Below are 21,144 nucleotides of genomic sequence, written 5' to 3'. Positions count from 1 at the left end.
TACGTCCAAAGTGAGGAAAACAGCCTGTTTGGGCTTGGCTCTGTTGTCGCCTGAACCGGGCTCTGTCAGAAGGCCTCAGCGTCCACTGACAGCTGGAGGTTAACGTGCTGTGAACCTCAGAGGCGTGCGGGTGCTGGACCTGGTGGAGTGGAAAGTTCTCCGGGAAAGGGTGGGCAGAAGCAAAGGCCAGCGGTTCCAGGGTTTTGCCAGCACACAGCACGAAGCCCCCGGGGGCTGGGAGGACCCAGGCAATCCAGTGCCCAGCTGCCTGTCCCGACGGCCTCTGGCACAGCGGGTGTGGCAGGAGGGACCAGAGGCCAAGAGAGAGCAGCGTGTCCACCTTGGGACCCATCCCCGTCTCCCCGGTCCCGGAACGGTGCTGCTACGGCAGGGGCTCCGTAGAGCCCACGACGCTGCGGCTGGGGGTCCGGTTTCTGCTTCACGCTCCTCTGCTTACCGAACCCCCGTCTGCACCGCCGCACGCGGAGGGAGCCTAAGCACAGAGCCGCAGGCACGGAACCCGAGGACCCGCGGGCGAAGCCTCTGGGGGAAGAGGATGAAAAGGAAGGGCTGAGAAGCCCAGCGCCTCGAGAGCCACCATGTCGCCCTCCTCCCCACCACCTGCGGCCTCCGCAGCCCTCCCAGGCCCCGTGATCTAGTATTAACAGGACAAACAACGGATTCCCCGCGTCACGTGTGAAAACCACACTCCGCGGGAAGAAACCTTCCGAATGGCTGCCCAGGGGACACGGTTTCCTTGTGGATGGGAATTCCCTGGGCACTGCCATTCCTTTGAGCCAAGGGACACCCTGGGGTCTCCGGGAAAGGGGACGTAGGCAAGAAGGGAAGAGCTTTGCTGAAACAAAGCGACATTCCTTTTTAATACAAAGGAGACCGAATTAGCCTGGCGGCGCCGACGGAACATTGTCCAGTAACCAGTGCTGCTGGTGGTTAAGCTCAAAGGCTGAAATTAGTCCCACGTAGAGGACCGGTTTCGGCTGTACTTCGAGCTCACAGTTCTTTTCCAAGGCGAAGACTTGAGGGTTCAGAAAGGAAGGGTACCCGTGGATTATTTCCTACTGGTTTAGTGGCTGTAATATTTGCTTAGGAGAAAAATAGGCAGGTTCTTCTTCTTCTTTTTTTTAAAGGCCTAACCTCCCTTTGTAAACACAACAGCAGAATATTAAAGACAGTGGACCTCAATCTTGTTTGGAGGTCAGGCCATTTGGGGAACAAGATCAAATAATCACAAAGGTATAAACCAGGAACTGATTAACAATCAACGTAACTACCACACAGAAGTGACGGGAAACGGGGCGCACAAGCACAACGCGGTGTTAACACAGCGAGAAAGACAAAGACCTAGCAAGACCAGTGAGTAAGCGGTTTCTGCCGTTTTATTTGCTGCTGTTCAGTCGTTTTGTCCCTGGCTAGTGTCCGCTGGCAGCCAAGCGTTAGCAGGGGCCAGAAGTGTCAGAAATATTCATGGATGAAAGTTCTGGACATGGATTTTACTGGTGTTCTGAGAATTGTTCAAATACTGCCATTTCCTCCAAGTGCCCGAACGTGCCTGGCCCCCATCTCGGACGTGGGGGCCAAGTGCGGAAAGCACAGCACTCGAAGGCACAAACCGTTTTTTAAGATCTTACATTCAACCCTGTCCGAGGACGGCACCTCTCCCCCAGAAACCCTTGTGCAAAACACAACTCCTGACCCCTTCCCAACAAAGCCCCGGTGCCACCCGAAGCGGGGAGCTAGCTTAGCTCACTGGCACCCATAAGCTCCTTCTCCAAACCTCAGGACGGGCTCTCCAGCATGATGCTACCTGTCCCCTCGCCTCTTGGATTTTTGAAGAGCTCCACCCTCGTTCTCAGAACCTCTGCCAACTGGGACCTTTTTGGAGAAAATGCTACTTGGGCGAAAAACGTGTTATTGAGGGAGATGCTTCTCCATGCCTCACTGTCTCCTTGATAAGATGGTGGTAAGAGGCGTTTGTGCACGGGGCGGGTGTGAGGGCTCAGTGAGCTCCTGGACAGAACGCACACAGACCAGCCAGAGGCAGCAGCCGCTGTGGCTTCCTGGGGGGACTGTCACCATTCGTGAGCTACCGTACGCTGTCTGTTCCCTCTGCTTCACGTTTCCTAAACACGACTGGTCACATAGCGCTGCCCCGAACCCTTGCTGCTTGCATAATCATTTATAGTGTTGCTTTGGTTTTTGTTTTTTCTTTTAAACCAGACTCGCTTTGTTTCTTCTTAACTTTATTTTAAAATTGCATGCATCACCATAGTGGGTGGAAAACAGGATTCTGTGCCATAACTAGAAGGCAAATGTATAAATAAACACAGTAAAAACAAAACAACGTGTACGATCAGGCTCAAGTCTGCTCCTGCCAAGGCTCTCCTCTGGGGCCTTCCAGTCTCTGCTCAACAGCAAGACTGAAGAGAGCGGGAGGCATGGGGGCCACACTCGGGGTCTCCTCCCACCCCGCCCAGGAACCCCAAGCCCGGGAAGAGCTGAAAAGGAAGTGGCTTCCTCCCTGCAGGATTTGGTAGCTCATGTCCAGCCTCTGTCTTTCTAAAGCCTGACCAAGCACACATCGATGTAGCCTGCCTCCCCACGCTCGGGTCGGAGACACTGTTCTAGCCCCCCAGCACCCCAGAGAACTTTCTGCAGTGATAGAAATATCCCGTGTCTGTGCTGCCCTGCACAGTGGCCTCGAGCCGCGTGTGGCTGTTGAGCACTCGAATGTGACCAGCAGATGTGAGGAAGTGCCTTTTTCATGTTGTTATATTTTAGTTCACGTAAATTTAAATGCCTACACGTAGTCCGTGGCTGTTGTACTGGAAAGCCCAGATCTACCGAGGGAACCACACATGCGGAGGAGCCTTTCCTCTTGGCTCATCAAATGAACTGCTTCCTTTTGTAGGTTATGCCCTTGGCCCCTGTGAGGGGGATCTGATGAAGTGTGACAGCGATTTTTCACACGGATGTAATGGGGGACTGTCTCCTACATCCTTCAGTATTGCTTAATCTGAAGCACAAGGTTCTCTCAGAGCTCCCTTTGAGGAACTGACTTAGTTTCTTCTCATTAGCCATGGTATTATCCAAAAGAGCCACCTTTCCATTTTCACACAGACTGCCAGGAAGCCCACAATAAATTCACCAGCCTATGAGAATAATCACATAGGGGCTCATGACAGACATGTGCGATTTTCACAGTTTCCTTAATTCATATTCTCCTATTTCGCATTTTCCTGAACCCCGTTATTCCACTTTTTACTTCTATTTTATCATTCTTTTACAGGAATGTCTCTGAAAATTATCTCAAATCTTTAGGAGAGATATACAGAATGCACTTTTTTAAACTAAGAAAAATAATGTCCAATGGTACTCTCATTTTAAATGAGTCACCTTCTATCCAATATCGCTTATGATAAAAACACCGCAGGGGCCCCTGGGTGGGTCAGTGGGTTAAAGCCTCTGCTTTCAGCTCAGGTCATGACCTCAGGGTCCTGGGATCGAGCCACGCATTGGGCTCTCTGTTCTGTGGGGAGTCTGCTTCCCCGTCTCTCTCTGCCTGTCTGTCTGCCTACTTGGGATCTCCCTCTCTGTCAAATAAATAAATAAAATCTTAAAAAACAAAAAGCAAAAAACACCACAAACCAAAAGCTTTCTCCAATGTTTCCAAACACAAGCTCGGGTTTTGCTCTTAAGGGACCAACCAGAAGCACCGTTAGCGAAGAGGAGAAACAGCGGCATTCCAGAGGTAACATCGGGAAAGATTTCGGAGAGCCTGCTGTGTGAGACAAAGTGGCTTTCTGGCTGATGCGGGCGACTCCTGGACTGCACCCAGGAAAGCTCTGAAGCCATGAAGGACAGGGGCAGAGGGGCACAGATGCCACCGTGACCATCGTGGCAACCATCTCCCAGGCAACGGCACATGGGCTGTGTCCGTCTCATTTCATAACTGACTTCTAGACGCTACAACCTGCCAGACCCCATCCTGGGCTAGGGGCAGGGTGGGGGTGGGGAGAGTCAGACATGAAAGGTCAAGGAGACCTCTCAAGTGAGATCACATTTTTTAAGATTTTTTTTTTATTTATTTGACAGACAGATCACAAGTAGGCAGAGAAGCAGGCAGAGAGAGACAGGAGGAGGAGGCAGGCTCCCTGCTGAGCAGAGAGCCCAATGCGGGACTCGATCCCAGGACCCTGAGATCATGACCTGAGCCGAAGGCAGAGGCTTTAACCACTGAGCCACCCAGGCGCCCCAAGATCGCATCTTAATTTTGCTCCGAAACAAAGCTGTCGGCTTCACCCCTTCCAGCCTCCAGGCAACGCCTCCCAGCTTTCTGATGACCACAAAGCAGAACTCGAAGTGAGAACTCAGGGAAGAGGTTTTTGGTTGGTTTGGCATTCAAGAAGAAAGACAACAAAGGGGACACACGGAAGTCTGTCATGTCTAATTCTCTTTCCAAGCCCGAGCTGAGAGCATCACGAACACTCAGATTCTCCAATACTCACGACCCTGCTACTTGCTAACTGCCGTTGCCCAGACCAACACGCAAACTAAGGTCACTCTGGCGCGAGCTGCCTTGCCCTACCCCAGCACATCGGTCCGTGAGGTGCTGAGATGCATGCGTCAGGCTGGTGCCTGTGCCTAGAAATCACACCCCCGCCAACAGGCCTGCCCCCAAAGACCACACAGGCCGAGCATTTGGGAACTGAGAAGCATCAAGACGAGAACACGGAGGTTACATAGGGTACCAGAAGTCCCTCAACCTGACAAGAGCTTTGCAAGCTAAGTGGAAGGACTGTCTCCGACCTACAGATGAGGAAACAGATTCACTTAAGGTTACAAAATGGAAACTGGGACTCCTCTTTTCAAGCTCACTGTTTGTTTGCTTTTTTTCTTGGAGAGATGCTGAAACCTCCCAGATAGGCAGAGTGCCATCCATCAAGCTGCAGAGAGCGCCGGCTCCAAGAGGACACCAAAGTGGCAAATCCAAGTGGGATCCAAGTGGCAAATGTCCGGCCACAGGTCCTAGCACGCCTGAGGCCGCACCGATACCTGGACCCCGTGGTTGCAACACAAGTTGACAGACCCCATGTTGGGTCCAGCAGTCTGAGCTCAGATCTGCAGAGGCCACACCAAGAGGCCTGACCGGCCGGAAGGAGCCGCACCCAGGCCCTCCCGTATGGACAAGGGAAGGACCACTTCCTCAGGGAGCCAGGGTGGCCGGAATGCTGCCTGAGGACAGCGCTCCGCCACCAACAGGCAGTCGCACCACAGCGCCACAAACAGCTGTCCATCCCGCCAGAGCGGGGACACCCACCCGAAAACCGGGGACTCACCTGATACACGTGGAAGGCGTTTGCCGCTTTGCCCCGGAGAAACACCGACGGGATCCACACGTTGATCAGTGCCCGCGTTGATCTGCCCAAAGGAAAGATCCAAAGCTGTCATTTTAATTTGCCGAGAAAGTGAGAGGAAACCATCTTCTCTAAGAGGCATTACCCACAAGCTACTGATGACAACGGCCAGTGCGCACAGGAGTCCGTGGGACCAGTGTGAGCATGCGCAGCCAGCCCCCAGCCTTGTTCTGCGGGGACTGTGTGTGTGGGTGTGTGTGCACACACGGTGTGCGCGCGCACGCGCGCGTGTGTTCTTTACATTCACAGTCTGAACTTCCAAATGAGCAAGGGCTGCCCTTCCATTCTTACAACCGAGTCACCGTGACTCAGAATTTACCTAAACCCATTTCCTCATCTGAAAAAGGGGCTGATAATTGGAAGCCCCCAGGCGGCTATGAGGGTCACATGCGCTGATGACCCCCAGAGGAGTCGAACCCCCTCCTGCCTGTGCTCGATCTAGACCCTGCCACCCATTTTTAAGATCAGACTCTGCAAAAAGGCTCAGGAGGCGGACATCCATGGCTAGGTAAGCAACAGCTATTCGGGGTGGGGAAGGGGAAACCCGGAGGGCGGGCACAAACACTCCTCTTGCAACTTTCCAGAAACACTGTGTACGGCTCCAGTAAGCCAAGACTTAAATTCAAGTGCAAATCATTTACTGAGAACCTACAATGTAGGACTCCACGCTTTTACCCACAGTAACCTCATTAGTCCTCACAGGATATTTAAGGGGTCTTCAAGGGTCACTTTGGTTCTGTCAGTTCTGCGAGTTTTGTCTTATGAGATGACTTTCACCCAACTGTGAGTCTCTGGGTCCACGCACCCACCACCGCTCATCTTCCCAGCGGAATCCAAGGCTCGAGGACGGATGCACCGACTGTTGCTAACGCTTGAAAATCAGCCCTGGCGATCATCAAAATGGTACTGCACAATTCTGGGAGGGCTGGGAGGTTCCAGTCCCGGCCTCTACTTAGAGTCATTCCAGGGCTAAATGCTTTTTCCTGAACTCTCCTCCTCTCTCAAGAGCAGCCCAGAGCCACGCGCCAGCCTCCTGTGCTTAGAAGACAATTTGAGATGGTGAAAGATGCCGTGACTCAGTGGCCTCCCCATCTCTACAGTGGGGAGCAGTTTAGTTTCACAAAGAAATGGTTCTCCCCTGAAGCAGCATTTCCTTCTAAGCTCTGAGACGAGGTGCAGACCTCCTTCAGGGGACAAAATAATTCATCACTTCCTCAGAGCTCCAAGTAAAAACTGCAATTCTGAGCCATCAAGTTGGCTTGTACCTGTAATGGCTTTCCTCCTGGAAAGGTCCCCCAGATGGTACCAGGGCCTAAGTGCTCCCATTACATTTCTGTCAAGGGGGTGGGTACAGTGCAAAAATGTACCAAACAATCTGCTTTTCGTTAACCTTCCTGACTGGCAAGGGCGAGACACCCTGGGCTGCCTTAGGCGTCTCTCCCTTTCAGAGCATTGTTTCCATGATGGGGGCACTGGAGGGCACAGTTGGTTAAATGTCTGACTCTTGGTTTCAGGTGCTTCGGGCAGGGGGGTTGACGTGTGTGAAGGGCACAGCCCAGATCAAGTCTGCATGGGTTGGAATCCTGGCTTCCATGTGTCATATGGAGGATGACACCCATGTCCCGGGGCTGTCAAGGGGATTGATTTGGTGGGTGAGAACAATGCCCGGCACAGAGGACCTGGTCTGGGAGGAACAATCCTGAGCAGGGAAGACAGGATGAGTCAGAGGAGTCACAGTGGCCTCTGTGCAAACTACGTGAGGGACTTTGGCCTCCATCTTGAGAGAGGAAAATGGCGCTTGCCTCTGGCTTTAGTGGAGATGTACAAACCCAAGGGAGGGGGCTGCGAATCTCCGGGAGAGAGATGTTGGAGCCGGACCAGGCAGTGGCTGCTTGAGGGCAGGGGCTGTGGCTGTGGCTTGCTCATGTCTTCCATCAGGGACCTGGCATGACCCCTCCCCACAGGAAGTGCCTGATGGGTTTTGCTGTAATGGCGAGCCTTCTGCCTCACAACGGTCTCTGAAACCCTCCTCTACGGCTCTCACCTCTCTGCCCAGCTTGTCCCGACCCCAGCCCCTCACCGGGTTGCCATCCCATAATCCTCTTCACGCTGTACCCTCCACCACAGGCCCATGGGAGGCAAGCTCACCCCGATTTCCATCCTTCATGGCTTCACCTCACATCAACCCCCTTACCCTAATTTTGCCCTACACCAGCCTGACAGCCGCCCAGGGACCGAGCGGCCTCCTGAACCCTAAGTACCTCCCTGTCACTGCCACCACTGCCCTGTGAGGTGGGTAGCGTGACCTTCACTGTATGAATAAGCAACTAGGGCCCAAGGTCTAGAGGTTTGCCCAAGGTCATGCTGGTGTGAGACCTGTAGCCGGTACAGCAGGGAAGGTCAGCCTGGCTCTGGTCAATGCTCCGAGGCCTGCCCCTAGCCCTCCAAAGGCAGATTTAGCCCCGATGACACCTTCTCTCAGGCTGGGCCACCTTCTGCTCGGGACAACTGAGTGACAGCAGAGGGAGGCTCTGTTGGGCCCTAACCTGGGACCCGCTCGGCTGGCTTTATCAATCCAAGGGAACTACCTGTACAAACCCCAAGGTAACCCCATCTGAAGACCAACTGAGTACTTCAGGAGTTTACCGTCAAACACACCAGACAGAATCACATCCAGTAACAGATCAGACCCATGCCCCGAACCACTGCTATTTCCAGTAACTCAGGGGTTGTAAACTCCAATTCCCCAGCACAGTGTGTCCCTGTGTGAGGGACTCAGCCACGACTCAGCTCCCACTGTGGCCTGCTAAGGAGCGGAGACTTTTTTTTTAAAGTTAAATGTACATGTTATATGATAGTTTCCAAATCCTAAATGTTGACCCAAAAAATTGTTTTCCAATACCCAGCAACAGAAGTAAGACACATCTGAAGGCCAGACTCAGTCTGCAGGCGAACCACCTCTCACCTCTAAGATATCAAATCAGCCCGTGTACCCTGCAACAGTGATTTTAGTATCCCCCTGTGGTCTTCTGGGACACAAGCCAAACAACAGAGTCCTATTTCTAAAGGCCCCTGGTGAGCAGATGCCGTGGACTTACATTTCAAAATCCGACAAACTCTGGTCTTCGGACGTTTGACTCAAATCTCCGGGAACCTGCCATCAGGAGAGGGGGAAGGGAGAGAGAAAAACGCATCTTGGTTATCGCGGTTTTGCACCATCACGCAAGAACTCGGCCTCTCAGTGCTCCCTGAACATTTCCTGTTCAGACCGAGGTGAAAACGCAGTCACTGGGAAAGCACAAGTGATTTTGTGGAAGGATGGTTAGAGACGGTGTTCTGGTAATGGAAACATGGCACGGTGAGGGATCCCCGTTCTCTTCACGGAGAGAGGACCGCTAATCCTATTGAGATAATAGTAGGCCTGCAGAAGCATGTAATTCTGGAGCTCTAAAGGCCTGATTAGGATCTGAGATGCGAGAGATCAAATGAGCAGTGGAAAAAATATCCACTGTCACCATGATGAACATCGCACACACAGACACACCTAGGACGTCAACACGAAAGGCCAATGTCGGCTCCAGGCGGCTCTCCCCTTGCCGCCCGTGATGCAGGAGCAATTTAAGGCAGCACACAGCTGTGGCTGCTGACTCAGACGGGCCCCACGGGAGCGGGGTTGGGTGAAAGACGAGGCACCGTCTGGCCGGATGGCAGGCACGACGTCAGGCAGATCGCCAAATGCTCAGCACTAGTGGCTGCTCCAGAAATGGTGACACTACAGTCACGTCCCGGGATGGAGCTTCTCATCAACTGGAAGGATGGCGATGGGAATTGGGAGGACCAAAGGGAGGCTGGGGTTCTCGAGGGCAAGAGCACGCACGTCACTCCGCACCTGTCAGAGCTTCCGTGTTACCTGCCATGTTTGTCCGTTTTCCTCAGGGAGGGGCAGGGCCCCAACCCCCCAACACACAAACACACTTCACAGATGAGGAACAGGCTCAGGGAGGCTGAGACCTTGCCCAAGGCCACACCTGTAGGAAGCGGATCTGAGTTCAGGTCTGCCCAACTTCAAAGGGTCTTCTGCTCCAAACCCTCAGCAAAGGCAGGGAAAACCAGCTATAAGGTAGAAGGTGGTAAAACCTGAACCCTTCCCAGGGGGCTGGAGACACAGAAGGTAACCCCCTTCTGAGGCAGGAGAAGGCCATTGTCATGGAGGCTGTGCTCAGGGGGCACACCACTGAGGGTCAACCCCTGCTCCAGCTGTTTCCGGCCCTGTGGCCAGGAGACAACACCTGCCCGCTCTGTGCCACACTGTCCTCACGTGGAAAACAGGCAGGACAGTCCTACACGTCATAGGATCATTCTGAACATAAAACATGCCACCTATAGATTATGCACAACAGAGCCTGGCAGGTGGGACGTTCTCAGGAACTGCGCACTGTACAAATCACCTGGCAATTACTGAGAAAAGCAGGGCGTTCTGTTACCCTTGACACCAACAGAGAATCTGTCCCATCAGCCCAAGGGGTATCTCTCACCCCACATACGGCAGCCCGGAGTGAGAAGCACCCCACCCGAGCCCCTCGTGTGTGGAGCTAAGCAGTTAAAATGGGCTCCAAGAGCAGCTTTTGCTAGCGAGCCCCTATTGAGCGATTCCTCCAAACCCAGGAAGGATAAAACCTGCCTACCGCCAGCCTGAGAAAAGCTCAGTTTAAAAAAACAAAACAAAACAAAACAAAAACAGGCACAGTTTAAAAAAAAAAAAAAACTGGGCCGGGGCTGAGTGTGGCTCTGCTGTGAGGGTGAGTGTCATTTTTCCCGTGGACGGCTGGCGCGAGAGGCGGTTTCATCTACCAGGGAAGCCGTGAGGCCGCATCCACAGTCCCTACATCAACATGCTCTGGCCCAGACAGCTCACTCCCAGGATCTATCGACACAAAATAATCCAAGACACGAACCAGGATTTACAAAAACCATTCCTCTTTCCGTGGCTCAGACACATTGAAAAAAATCTTTTTGAACAATCTAAAGGTCCAACTATAGAGAAATGATTCAGGAAATTATAACATGTCTGTATGAGATGGCCAGATTTAAAAAAAAAAAAAAAAGGAGTTACACATGCACACCCATGAGGATACAAGCATAATTATAGTTCTGGAGAAATACATAAGAAAACCAACAGAGCCCATCATTGCTAATGCAGTAGGAGTGGGAATGCAGAGAAAGAGGCTGAATTTACATTTGCTCTATTTCCATTAAGATTTAAAAAGTGTATCTTTTGAATCAATTGCTTTAGGAAAAAATTTTAAATGTGATTTGAAGAACAAAACAGCTTTCCGTGTGCTGTAATGAGATCTCCAGGAGAGATCAAGTGAGAGCCTAAGCAGGGTGCAGATGGCAAGTCTAACACGCTACCTGGGGCGCCAAAGCGGAGAGTTAAGACTATCAAGTTGTGTTTATTTTTACATAGAGAAGCATTAGCAGTGACCTTGAAGACACCTAGAAAAGGGGCACCATGTGGGCACCAGGGGGTGGGAGTGGCAGCCTCCACAGTGGGTGCACACACTGGAAAGGAAGCTTTTTATTAAGCATTGCTTTGCATCACTGGAGCTTTGAAATAATGTACTGCCAATTAAACATTTAAATAAAAACCTATTATCTCACCAAAAGAGGGTTTCTGATACATTTTTAATGGCACAGCAAACAGCCCCTGGTCTCCATGGGAGCTGCACATGCCCAGTGTGGGTACCAGTGTGACTTAGGATGTCCCCGTATCAGTGAGGTGAGAAGGAAGCAGGTCGGAAGGATGACCCTGGCAGAGCTCAGGAGAGAGAGGGCAGACGGATGTGTGGGATGTACCTGAACTTTCCTGTGCTGTCTCGGATGAAAGTGCCTGTTTGCCTGACTCGCGTAACCATAAACAGACATCTATTATATACTAAGTATCTCTCGTATTACTGTGTAAAGTAAACAAGATACTCTTTCCAACCCGCCCCCGCCACAAAAATGCACTTGCAGTGCAGAAAGCCAGAAAATAGACACTTTGCCTTCCAACGCTCTTCTCTTACTCAGGCAGGATGGAAAAGGACAAGGGGGAGGCTTGGAAGGCACGTCACGAAGCAGACATCACCTTCCCCTTCGCGCTTCCTCGCAGAGCCCCGTGGATGCGGCCAGGACTCTAGCACCTTCTCCTGAATGGCTGTGGGGCGGCTCCTGGCCTCTCTTCTCTGAGCCTACCTGCCCGCACCCGGGTCTGGGGAAGGTTGTTTGTGCATGATGTGAGAAGCAGGTAAGCAGACTGGGGGAGGGGCTCCGGGGCTCTGAAGACACCTTGTGCACTGTTAACACACATCACGCCACCACCTTTAGCTCTACCTCATTTCAGACTGGACGTGAACAGAGCTTGGACACAGGGAATCGATTGAGGGAACAGGGAAGGTTCTGACTGGGTTGACCCCACAGAACTGAAGGGAAAGGGTGACCAGGAAGACTCAAGAGGTGAGGGTTTTAAGGACAGACATCATTTTACGATGCTAAGAACAAAAAAGCTTCTTCTAAAACGATCCATTCTCAGAAGGCATTTTCTTCTTCACAGAGAAGTTAACCCTCAGGGGTGCTGATTTTTAGGGAACATTTTGGACAATGGATCTGTGTGGCTGGGAGGCATTAAACCCTCCTGAATTAGGAGCTTTTCTTCTCATTACGCGGCATTACCGGCATCAGCAGGCCAGGAGACATCGACGTGTCTCGGTGGGTTCCGGGGAGGCTGGCTGGAACAGAATCTGTCACCTTTCCAAACTCTGGAATGTATCTAGCAAATCAGGCCAAGCTCGACAGCACCTGCGTGCTGATTCACTGATACCCAAACTTAGAGCGATTCTAACATTTTGTCTTTTCATGCTGTCTGTCTGGCCCGGTACCACCTGTCTCTGGGGTTTACAGTCCTCATCCAGAAAGCTCATTTTACTCCACAGTCTGGAAGGAAAAAAGTGTGGGCCAGGGAGTATTTTGTAAGAAAAATCAACTTTCTATGGCCACTGGCCACAAATACCCCTTGTCATAGCCCTGAAGCTGCAGGCGATCCTGGAGGACAGACCTGGGACTGAGCCTGTTTGCTTCACCCTCAGCTGGGAACATAAAAAAGTGGTAAGCAGCATGGATGCCCTCCTTCCCTCCTCCCCGCAGGCAAGGCAGGTCCCCATGCCGCCTGTGGCCTGGGGACTCACACAGCAGTATGCGGGGACAGGAAAGGCCGAGTCCATTCTGGGAGGAACAAAGAAGCCATGATTCCCAGGTCCTCCTGGACAAATAACTCAGGTGTTACAGACACATGGATGGGGAGGGACAGGTGAGACTCGCAGAGAATCCGCTTCTGGGGTGCATCAGCAAAGAAGCTTCCCCCATCTCTCCTGACTCAGGATTTCCTGGGTCTCTGGTGGGGGGATGGTGGGAAAAGCTAACCATATAGCCCCTCATAATGCCAACATGGAATTCAGACACTGGTTTACCCTGGTCTTCTGACTGGGAACTCTTCAAGCCTAGGATAAGAGCTCAGGTAACAGAGATTCTGCTAAAAAAAAATGACAGTTGTGCTGAGTAAATGCTTATTTAAATAGGAAGGGAAAGAGGAAGAGAGGTAAGAACTAATCAGGCAACTGCCAGCACCACAGGAGAAAGTCTACCTCCTTCTACTTCTAGAATCAAGATCAGAGCAGGAGCAGCCAAGGTAGACACAGAACACTCCCCTTCCTTGGAGTTGCCCTCACTCCCAGGCCTGGAGACTGCAAACATACTCACACCCCCACCAGGCATCATCAAAGGCTGCCTGCTTTACAAAGTGCTTTCCCAACACAACTCTTCCTACATCCTAATCCTCACAGCCCTGTGAGCACAGGCGTCCCTCCCATTTCCCAGGCAAGGACAAGAGGATTTGGTGTGGATAAATGGAAGAATCAGAGATGCCATGAGGTCAGCACCAACTGCCAGAACGGGTGCGCCATCTTGGGTGTTCGGTGCAGTGGAGCCCCGGATGGCGGCAGCCCCAGCCGTCAGAGCGAAACCACTCAGTAGAGCACCAGGCAGCCCAAAAAGTAACGTTCTCAGGGCCACTCAGCTGGTAAGTGACAGAGGTGGGTGTCAAATGTAAGTGGGTCTGGCTCCAGAGTCTACACTTTTTGTCACCAAGCTATGCTGCCTCCCGCTCCAAAGTCCCCGGTCTTTGCATTTTGCTTCTGCATTCTGGGAAGCTCAGAAACTGAATTAACCCAGATCCACAGTGAGGAGGCTCTGCTGGTGCAGAGAGCTCTGATGCAGTGAAGAAGGTCCGCGAAGACTCAGCCGCTCAGGAGTAGATGTGCACAGGGCGCCTGGGTGGCTCAGCGGGTTAAGCCTCTGCCTTCGGCTCAGGGCATGATCCCAGGGTCTTGGGATCGAGCCCCGCATCGGGCTCTCTGCTCAGCAGGGAGTCTGCTTCCCCCTCTCTCTCTGCCTGCCTCTCTGCCTACTTGTGATCTCTGTGTCAAATAAATAAATACAAATCTTTAAAAAAAAAAAAAAAAAAAGAAGAGTAGATGTGAACAGGTGTACACATGCGTCTAAAACCCTACGCTTTTCTCACTGCCTGTCTTCTTTGATACCACAGGGTGATTTCTGGGCAGGCACCAGGCCTAGAGGAACAAGGCCCGGGCCTGACCCAGTCCAAGGTGGCTGGCTTTCACCCCAGGAAAGCCCAGGTCCTTCCCCATGTTTGGATATACACGTCAGCCTACAGACTCCAAGCAGAACCCATCACGTCTCCATGGACTAACAGAAAATCGGGCATTCTGACCATGAGGGAGGCTCCCACCGACCATCATGATGTCAACCGGCTTCAACAAACCCTGGTTTCCTCCTCACTTACTCGTCTCTGACAACCTCTGAGTGCCCTGTTAGAAAGAATCCACAAAGACGAGGGGACCCCCGTCCAACGTGTGTTCAACACCTACCATGTGCCAACGTATTCACAACTTTAATCCTCAGATAACGTGGGAAGCAAGAATTCTCTCAAGTCACATTCCCATACTCTCTTCTCCCAACGTGTCGGTACAGCCGGCCCTTGTCTCACCCTTCAAGACTCAGCTAAAATACACATTCCTAGGAGAGAGCTGCCCCGATGGGCAAAACTAAGTGCTCCCTATAGCCACCTCTCCGATCATCTCCTGATCGTGCCGTGTAGCCAGCCGCCCTCCCTGGGAGCAGGAGGATGCACGCCCCGGGACACACAGTGGCCTGGCCCAGCGCCTGGCCCAGCGCAGACACGGAATCAGTATTTGTGACAGATGAAATGAATGATGATATAAGCTGTATTTCCACACTGAAATGTCCATCTATTTTGAAACTGCTTTGTAGCAAATTCACCATCTTCACGCATGAGAAGGATAACTCGGTCTGAAGATAAGAAAAATCAAAGGAAGAGAATTGTCATCTCTCTCTTCTAATTACACGGCTCTCAGATTTACGGTTCAGAAAAAAAGGCAAAACGCAGATATCACAGAGCAACCAATCTCTGTCCCAATCATGAAATGACACCCATGATTTATGCTTTCCAGGGTCACTTTCTCCCTCATCGCTCTTTGCAAATAGCCTCTCCTTAAGCAATTAGCCCTCACTTTGCACTGCCAAAAATGACCACTATTTCCCAGCTCCCCCACCCCAATTTCTCATTTTTTAAAATAAGGAACAAAATGTGCAGTGGCACGGCTATCTTCCAGCGTGGCCGGCCATGGCAGAGGACAGATGGGCCCCAGCCTGTGCTCTGAGCACTGGGTCAGCCTGGGTTTTCTGGGCCCGTAGGAGATACCCAGCCCGGGTCTGGACCACTTTCAGGCTTCTGGATTTATCTGTTCATTTGTTGTTTTGTTCTATGAACAATGAGAGGCATTCGTGTGGTTTAAAAATCAGCTGAGGTCCAAGACTCTCTGTTGTGAGTAAACCACTGGCTTTACAAGACCTTTTAGGAGTTTTCGAGACTCTCGTCTGAGAGCCCTGGAAACGTGAACCAGTGTGGACTGCGACACTTCTGTGAATTAGGTTTTGATGGGTCAGTTTCTCCATAAAGACTATGAGGGTCTCGAGGACAGTATTCCCAGAGCCCACGGCGGTATCAGGCACACACTAGTTGCTCAGTAAATGTTGGAGCAAAAGGAATTTCAGGGAGAGGAAAGTACCCAGTCGACTAAGAATGAACGTCAAGTTTCTCTGTGAGTAACGGAGATGCGCAGACGACAGAAGCAGCCCAGCTCTGCTGGGACGACACGGCGGCACCACGGACGGCAGTAAGAGCCAGGGGGCTGGCAGCGAAACGGCTCCATAAGATGGTACCAGCAGAGCCCGGCAGCACAAGTACTAGAACGGCACGGACCTCCTCTGCTAATATGAAACGACCTCCTGGATATGACAGCAAGTGACAAGGGTAAGACCCAAAACAACAGGCCAGATAAAGTTCTGTTTTCATCAAGAAGCTGAAGAGAGACACGCCTTTGCGTTAACCATTTCCAGAAAGACACCAGAAACGGCCAACCGCGGATGCCTGTACGGGGACGGCTCTGAAACGCGAGGGTGTGAGGAAGACAGAGGTATTTTTCACAGTACAACTTTATACCTTATCAAGTTTTACTATGTTTAAGAGTAGTTACCCTTTCAAAAATAAACGTCACAACCTGGAGATTTTATTTATTTTTTTTTAAAGATTCTATTTATTTATTTATTTGAGAGAGAGACAGTGAGAGAGAGCATGAGCTAGGAGAAGGTCAGAGGGAGAAGCAGACTCCCCATGGAGCTGGGAGCCTGATGTGGGACTCGATCCCAGGATTCCGGGATCATGACCTGAGCCGAAGGCAGTTGCCCAACCAACTGAGCCACCCAGGCGTCCCACAACCTGGAGATTTTAAACTAAAGGGGAAACTTATTCTGTCTGTGATGGGGGGAAAAGCCGGACAGTGACTAAGTCTGAGGTAGGAGGTGGGGACCGACTGGGAAGGCCCATCAAGGAACATTCTGGGGTGATGGCAAAGGTCTGGGTCTCGGGCCGCACAGGTACAGGCACTTGTCAGAACGCAGAGAACGTGCAATGAGGATGTACTGATACCTGCAATTTGCTGTGAGATGCATTTTAAAAAAAGATGAACTGGTGGGGTATAAAGGGGGGGAGGGAAAGCAGCGGACGGAGGGATACAAGAGAAAGCAAGGACAGTGAGCTGGTAATGGCGGAATGTTCGTGGTGGGTGTGCAGGTGTTCATGGTGAAATTAACAGCGCTGTTTCAAAACTTTCCAGTAGAATGTTGGAAAAAATAAGTTTTGATCAACCGAATGATCAAATGAATGACTGAAATACTTCTCTAGCCTCTGCCCAGAAAAATGACACTATGTCCCTGTCTTACAAAGAGGCTATCACAGGATCCAGCTTGAAAATGTGGGAGAGGGGCACCTGGGTGGCTCAGTGGGTTAAAGCCTCTGCCTTCAGCTCGGGTCATGGTCCAGGGTCCTGGGATCGACACCCGCATCGGGGTCTCTGCTCAGCGGGGAGCCTGCTTCCTCCTCTCTCTCTGCCTGCCTCTCTGCCTACTTGTGATCTCTGTCAAATAAATAAATAAAATCTTAAAAAAAAAAAAAACCACATCGGAGAAGCAGCATTAGAGAAGTGTGTCAGAGGCTTAGGAAAACTACTTTGTGTTTCTGGATTCTGAGTTATAGCAGTATTTATTAGCTCTTTAGAGATGAAAACGTGCTGTGATTTCTTCATCAATAAATAATTTTTTAAGAAGGGCTAGATCGGGACTTTGGTCGGCTGGGACTGAGTTCTGACTTCACGGTGTTGCCTCAAACAAGCCACCGCCTTTCTCTGAGCCCCCCTTCCTCTGGTACAATGGGCAACCGAGGCTGTCCCATGGGACAGCTGTGAGGGGTCCCAGGGGCCCTCTCAAGACCCACCCCGCCAGTGCCTGGCAGAGAAAGAGAGTCTGCTAAGCGGCTGCTGCTCCCGTCGGTCCTGGGTGAAGTTCAAGGGTGCTCCACAGAGAGAAGGCTGGGACCCAGCAGACTCTGCCCCACGAGTGAGCCAACTGCTCCATCCCATGGAGGCAAACACCTGCCAGCCGTCCAAACACTGAGTCCACAAACTGTACTAAGTTCCTCTTAAGGGTCAGACACCTCGGCACCAGGGGGGCGGCAGCCACAGGAGACACAAAGCTTGGGGCTCACGTGGCATCCAGTCCAGCAGGGGAGACTGTCTTCAGACAATCTACCACCACTTACGGTGTGCAAGTCCGTGGAGAAGAAAAGGGACAGCTACGGCGTCTGGGAGGCGGACAGCGTCAGGGACGTGGAAGGAGGTTGCTGGACAGGAGGACTGAAGCAACAAGGGAAAACAGCGCGACTCAGGTCCTTGCGCAAATAGCGAGAAGCCCCCGAGGGGAGGTAAGCAGAGGAGAGCCGGGCTAGCTGGCATGTTGCTCAGTCCCTCCGGCTGCAGAGCAGTGCCTGGGAGGGAAGCAAGTGGGGAGAGCCAGGAGCCGCACACTTCTCCCGGACACACACACCCCATCTCGACGGCATGCAACCTCTTTCCACCCACAGACGTGGGCAAGTACAAATCGACAACGGTCTCCGGTTTCTCTAGGCTTAGCTTACTAAGATGTGAAGCAATTCTCAAGAATCCTCAGCCAAACTCTAGGGAAAGGCAGAGGCCCGTCACCACGAGCCAGAAGCACCAACTAACCCAAGCTCACTCCTGCTACAGACGAGGACCAAGAGGCCTGAGGAGGAAGGAACGGCCCCGCGGGGGCTGTGTCTCTTGGCTGCAGGCTCCTACCACCTCACACCACACACGGGGTTCTTACCGGCCCTGGAAGGTTCCTGGGATTTGAGTAGCCGTCCCCAGAGCTTCGTGGCCACAGGCCCCCCTGCCCCCACACCCCCTTCTGCAGCAACAGCATTTATGCCAAAGCCATCTGGGGTTTGTGCGAACCCTAGCATTCAGAGCCACTCTCCCTGGGACCACGGTCTAAGAGGGGTGCCCGTGTAGGATCTCCCAAAGTGCCTGCTGACACCACCACAATGTCCAGTTGGCACCCTGCCAGGGGCTGCCACACAGCATTTAATAGCAGGAAAAGGTATGACGGATGTTTAAGTCACAGGTCTAAGTTCTTACCACCGATGCGAACGGACGTGGGTGCATCAGGGTTCACCTGCTGGAGACATCAGACTGCCAAGCAAACGGAAGGACCCACCCTGTCTGTCACCTCCAATATGGTCTCCTTGCAAACGGGACACCCCCCACCCCGCGAGCATGCAAGGTAGGGGTGTCGCTGGGGAAATCCTCCACGCGAGCACTTCCAGCCCTGAACTCAGCCCCTCGCCTACTCTAGGATCAGGGGTCAGCAAACCACGGCCCAGGGGCCGAATCCATCTGCCTCTGTGAGTGGATTTTCACTGAACACAGGGACACGTACATATCATTTATCACCCGTGGCTCTTTCACATTCCATCCACAGAGCTGAGGGTGCACGACAGCCACAGCGTGGCCCACCTTCCTCAAACATGTACGACCTGGAGTTCATTCGCGGAGGAACTTGGCCAACTCCTGCTCCAACGGATGGCGGAGTAGCTACAGAGAAATTATGGGTGATTTCAGGGTAACATTCAATTCTTCCTGGTGGGGAGGAAGAAATGTTTGAGTTCCACAGCCTTGTGAAATGAGGTCCAGAGGCTGAAGAACAAAAGGAGGCCCCGGATCGGGCTGGAGAAGAGGTCACTCAGGCCCTCAGACCACGGGACGGCCTGGGCTGTCTGCTAACAACACACACGGACGGTTTTTCACTATTTCAAGTGCGATGATCACGTCTGCAGATGAGCAGGCGTGCTCCGTCTCAAATCAAAGCGCAATGGCTCCGGACGGTTTCCTCCCAGGACTCTTGCAGGGTTTTGATTTCTACTGCTTACCAGTAAGAAAGCCACAGTGTCTGCTCTGTACTGATGAGTTTGGCTGCAGAGGTCCTCAGGGAAAGACAGAGAGCCTGGTGTCTTAAGGTCAGGCGGTCCTGGGTCTCGCCAGGTACTAACAGTGACTCCTTATGCCTCGGTTTCCTTGTCTATAAAATGGGGCCAGTGCTCACAACCTCGTCAGGTCTGCAAGCTGCCCAGCATACTGCCCATGCAGCTTAGTAAACGCTCAGGAACTGCCACTGCTCCCCCCGCCCACCCCACACTGCTCTCCCCGCTCCCTGCCACTAGGACAGCAGGAAGGCAGGACCAGGCGGCTCCATGCTTTACAGTTGCCCCTTTAGCGCGTGTTTGATCAGGATCCAGAAGCCACCCCGTCTCCTCCTCTCTCTGGGACATCTTGACGCCTGCTCAGCAGCCACCGCAAACACAGCACGCTGGCCCTTGTGGGAAGGTCGGGATGCTCCAGCAGGCAGCCGGCTTTCTCCCTGGTCCCTGCGTCTTCCAGAGCCCCTCAGCCCTGCGGTGAGCAGCAGAGACCCGACACCGCCCAGCTTCCCCCGTGGGTGCCAGGGCACGGAGGATTACACTCTCTGAGCCTCAGAATGCAGACCCAGGCACCGCTCCCTTTTCTTTGACCTGTCCTTGCTTCTGGAACAAAGGCTTTTTGTTTTCTTTCTCAGCCTTCATCTCTGTTATTTACAGTGAGCCGGCATCTGCATTTGCCACACGTTTGGGAATGATTTATCCCAGGCTACAAATGGACCCATGCATTTTCCATTCCTTAGAGCCTCATGGTTTCCATTGATTTTAAAGCAGACCCCACTTCCTGAATGGTGGGTTTTTTGAAGATTTGAGACAGAGAGAGAAAGCAAGCAGGGAGAAGGGTAGGGGAGGACAGAAAATCCCAAGCAGGCTCCACGCTGAGCACAGAGACTGACGTGGGGCTTGGTCTCACGTCCCTGAAATCACAACTGAGCTAAAACCAAGAGTCAGACGCTTAACCAACTGCGTGCCCCAGGAGCCCCGTGGATAGCATTTGACCGAGAACCCCAACATTACTGGCAGCACCACAGCTGCCCGACCGGACAGCAATGTGATGGCCGCGGGTTGAGGGGCTCAGTGTGGAGCCGAAGGGATGAAGAACAGGGACAGGAGAGCCAGCTGCCCCTTCAGCGCCAGATGCCAGACCCACTGAGGAAGGATGCCCCCACCCCACTGAGCCTCCAGAGTGAGCAAGGCCCCGCTGGTGCCAACACCTCGCTTTCTGGTTTCTGGCCTCCACGACTGTGACAGGACAAGCATGTGTTGTGTTGTTGCAAGTCACCAGACTTGTGGTCATGTGTCACATGTAGGGACCCCTTGCTCCGTGCCAGGCTCTGTGTGACACATGTCACGTACAGATGGGGAAGCAGGTTCTGAGAAGCGACCTGACTTGCATAAGGGCTCAGGGCTGTAGGCGGCAGAGCTGGGAGGGGAACCAGGTACTGTGGGCTCCGGAGTCCACAGCAGGGTAGGACACCGTCCCCAAAGAGCACGGCTGTGGGGTGAGACAGGCCCAAGCCTGCACCCGCCACCCTGCCATCCCGCCCAGAGCCCGGGCCTCTCCAGCCTCGAGTTCCATCGCGACCAAGCAGGCGGATACGAGCACCCTGCCAGACTCCCCACGGCGTCCGTGAGAGGAACTGAATCCTGCAGGGTCGTCTCTCGGGGCCCAACGCAGACGCGGCGCTC

The 21,144-nt window shown here is 52.6% G+C and overlaps 1 protein-coding gene across 2 annotated transcripts in view; it reads right to left on the bottom strand.

Annotated features, from left to right (window-relative positions):
- Positions 1-21,144, bottom strand: part of SNX29 (sorting nexin 29) — a 479,895-nt gene that overhangs the window by 125,862 nt on the left and 332,889 nt on the right. For both annotated transcript variants that reach the window (XM_047712611.1, XM_047712612.1), the window contains exons 17-18: positions 8,534-8,589; positions 5,358-5,439 (exon numbers count right to left, since the gene is read on the bottom strand). In XM_047712611.1, coding sequence (XP_047568567.1) covers positions 5,358-5,439; positions 8,534-8,589 — 138 coding nt within the window. The remainder of the gene's footprint in view (positions 1-5,357; positions 5,440-8,533; positions 8,590-21,144) is intronic.

The sequence above is a fragment of the Lutra lutra genome, chromosome 18, assembly GCF_902655055.1.
Source record: "Lutra lutra chromosome 18, mLutLut1.2, whole genome shotgun sequence".
Classification (NCBI taxonomy): domain Eukaryota; kingdom Metazoa; phylum Chordata; class Mammalia; order Carnivora; family Mustelidae; genus Lutra; species Lutra lutra.
The sequence above is the reverse complement of the archived record's forward strand: the minus strand, read 5'-3'. Positions and strand labels throughout refer to the sequence as shown.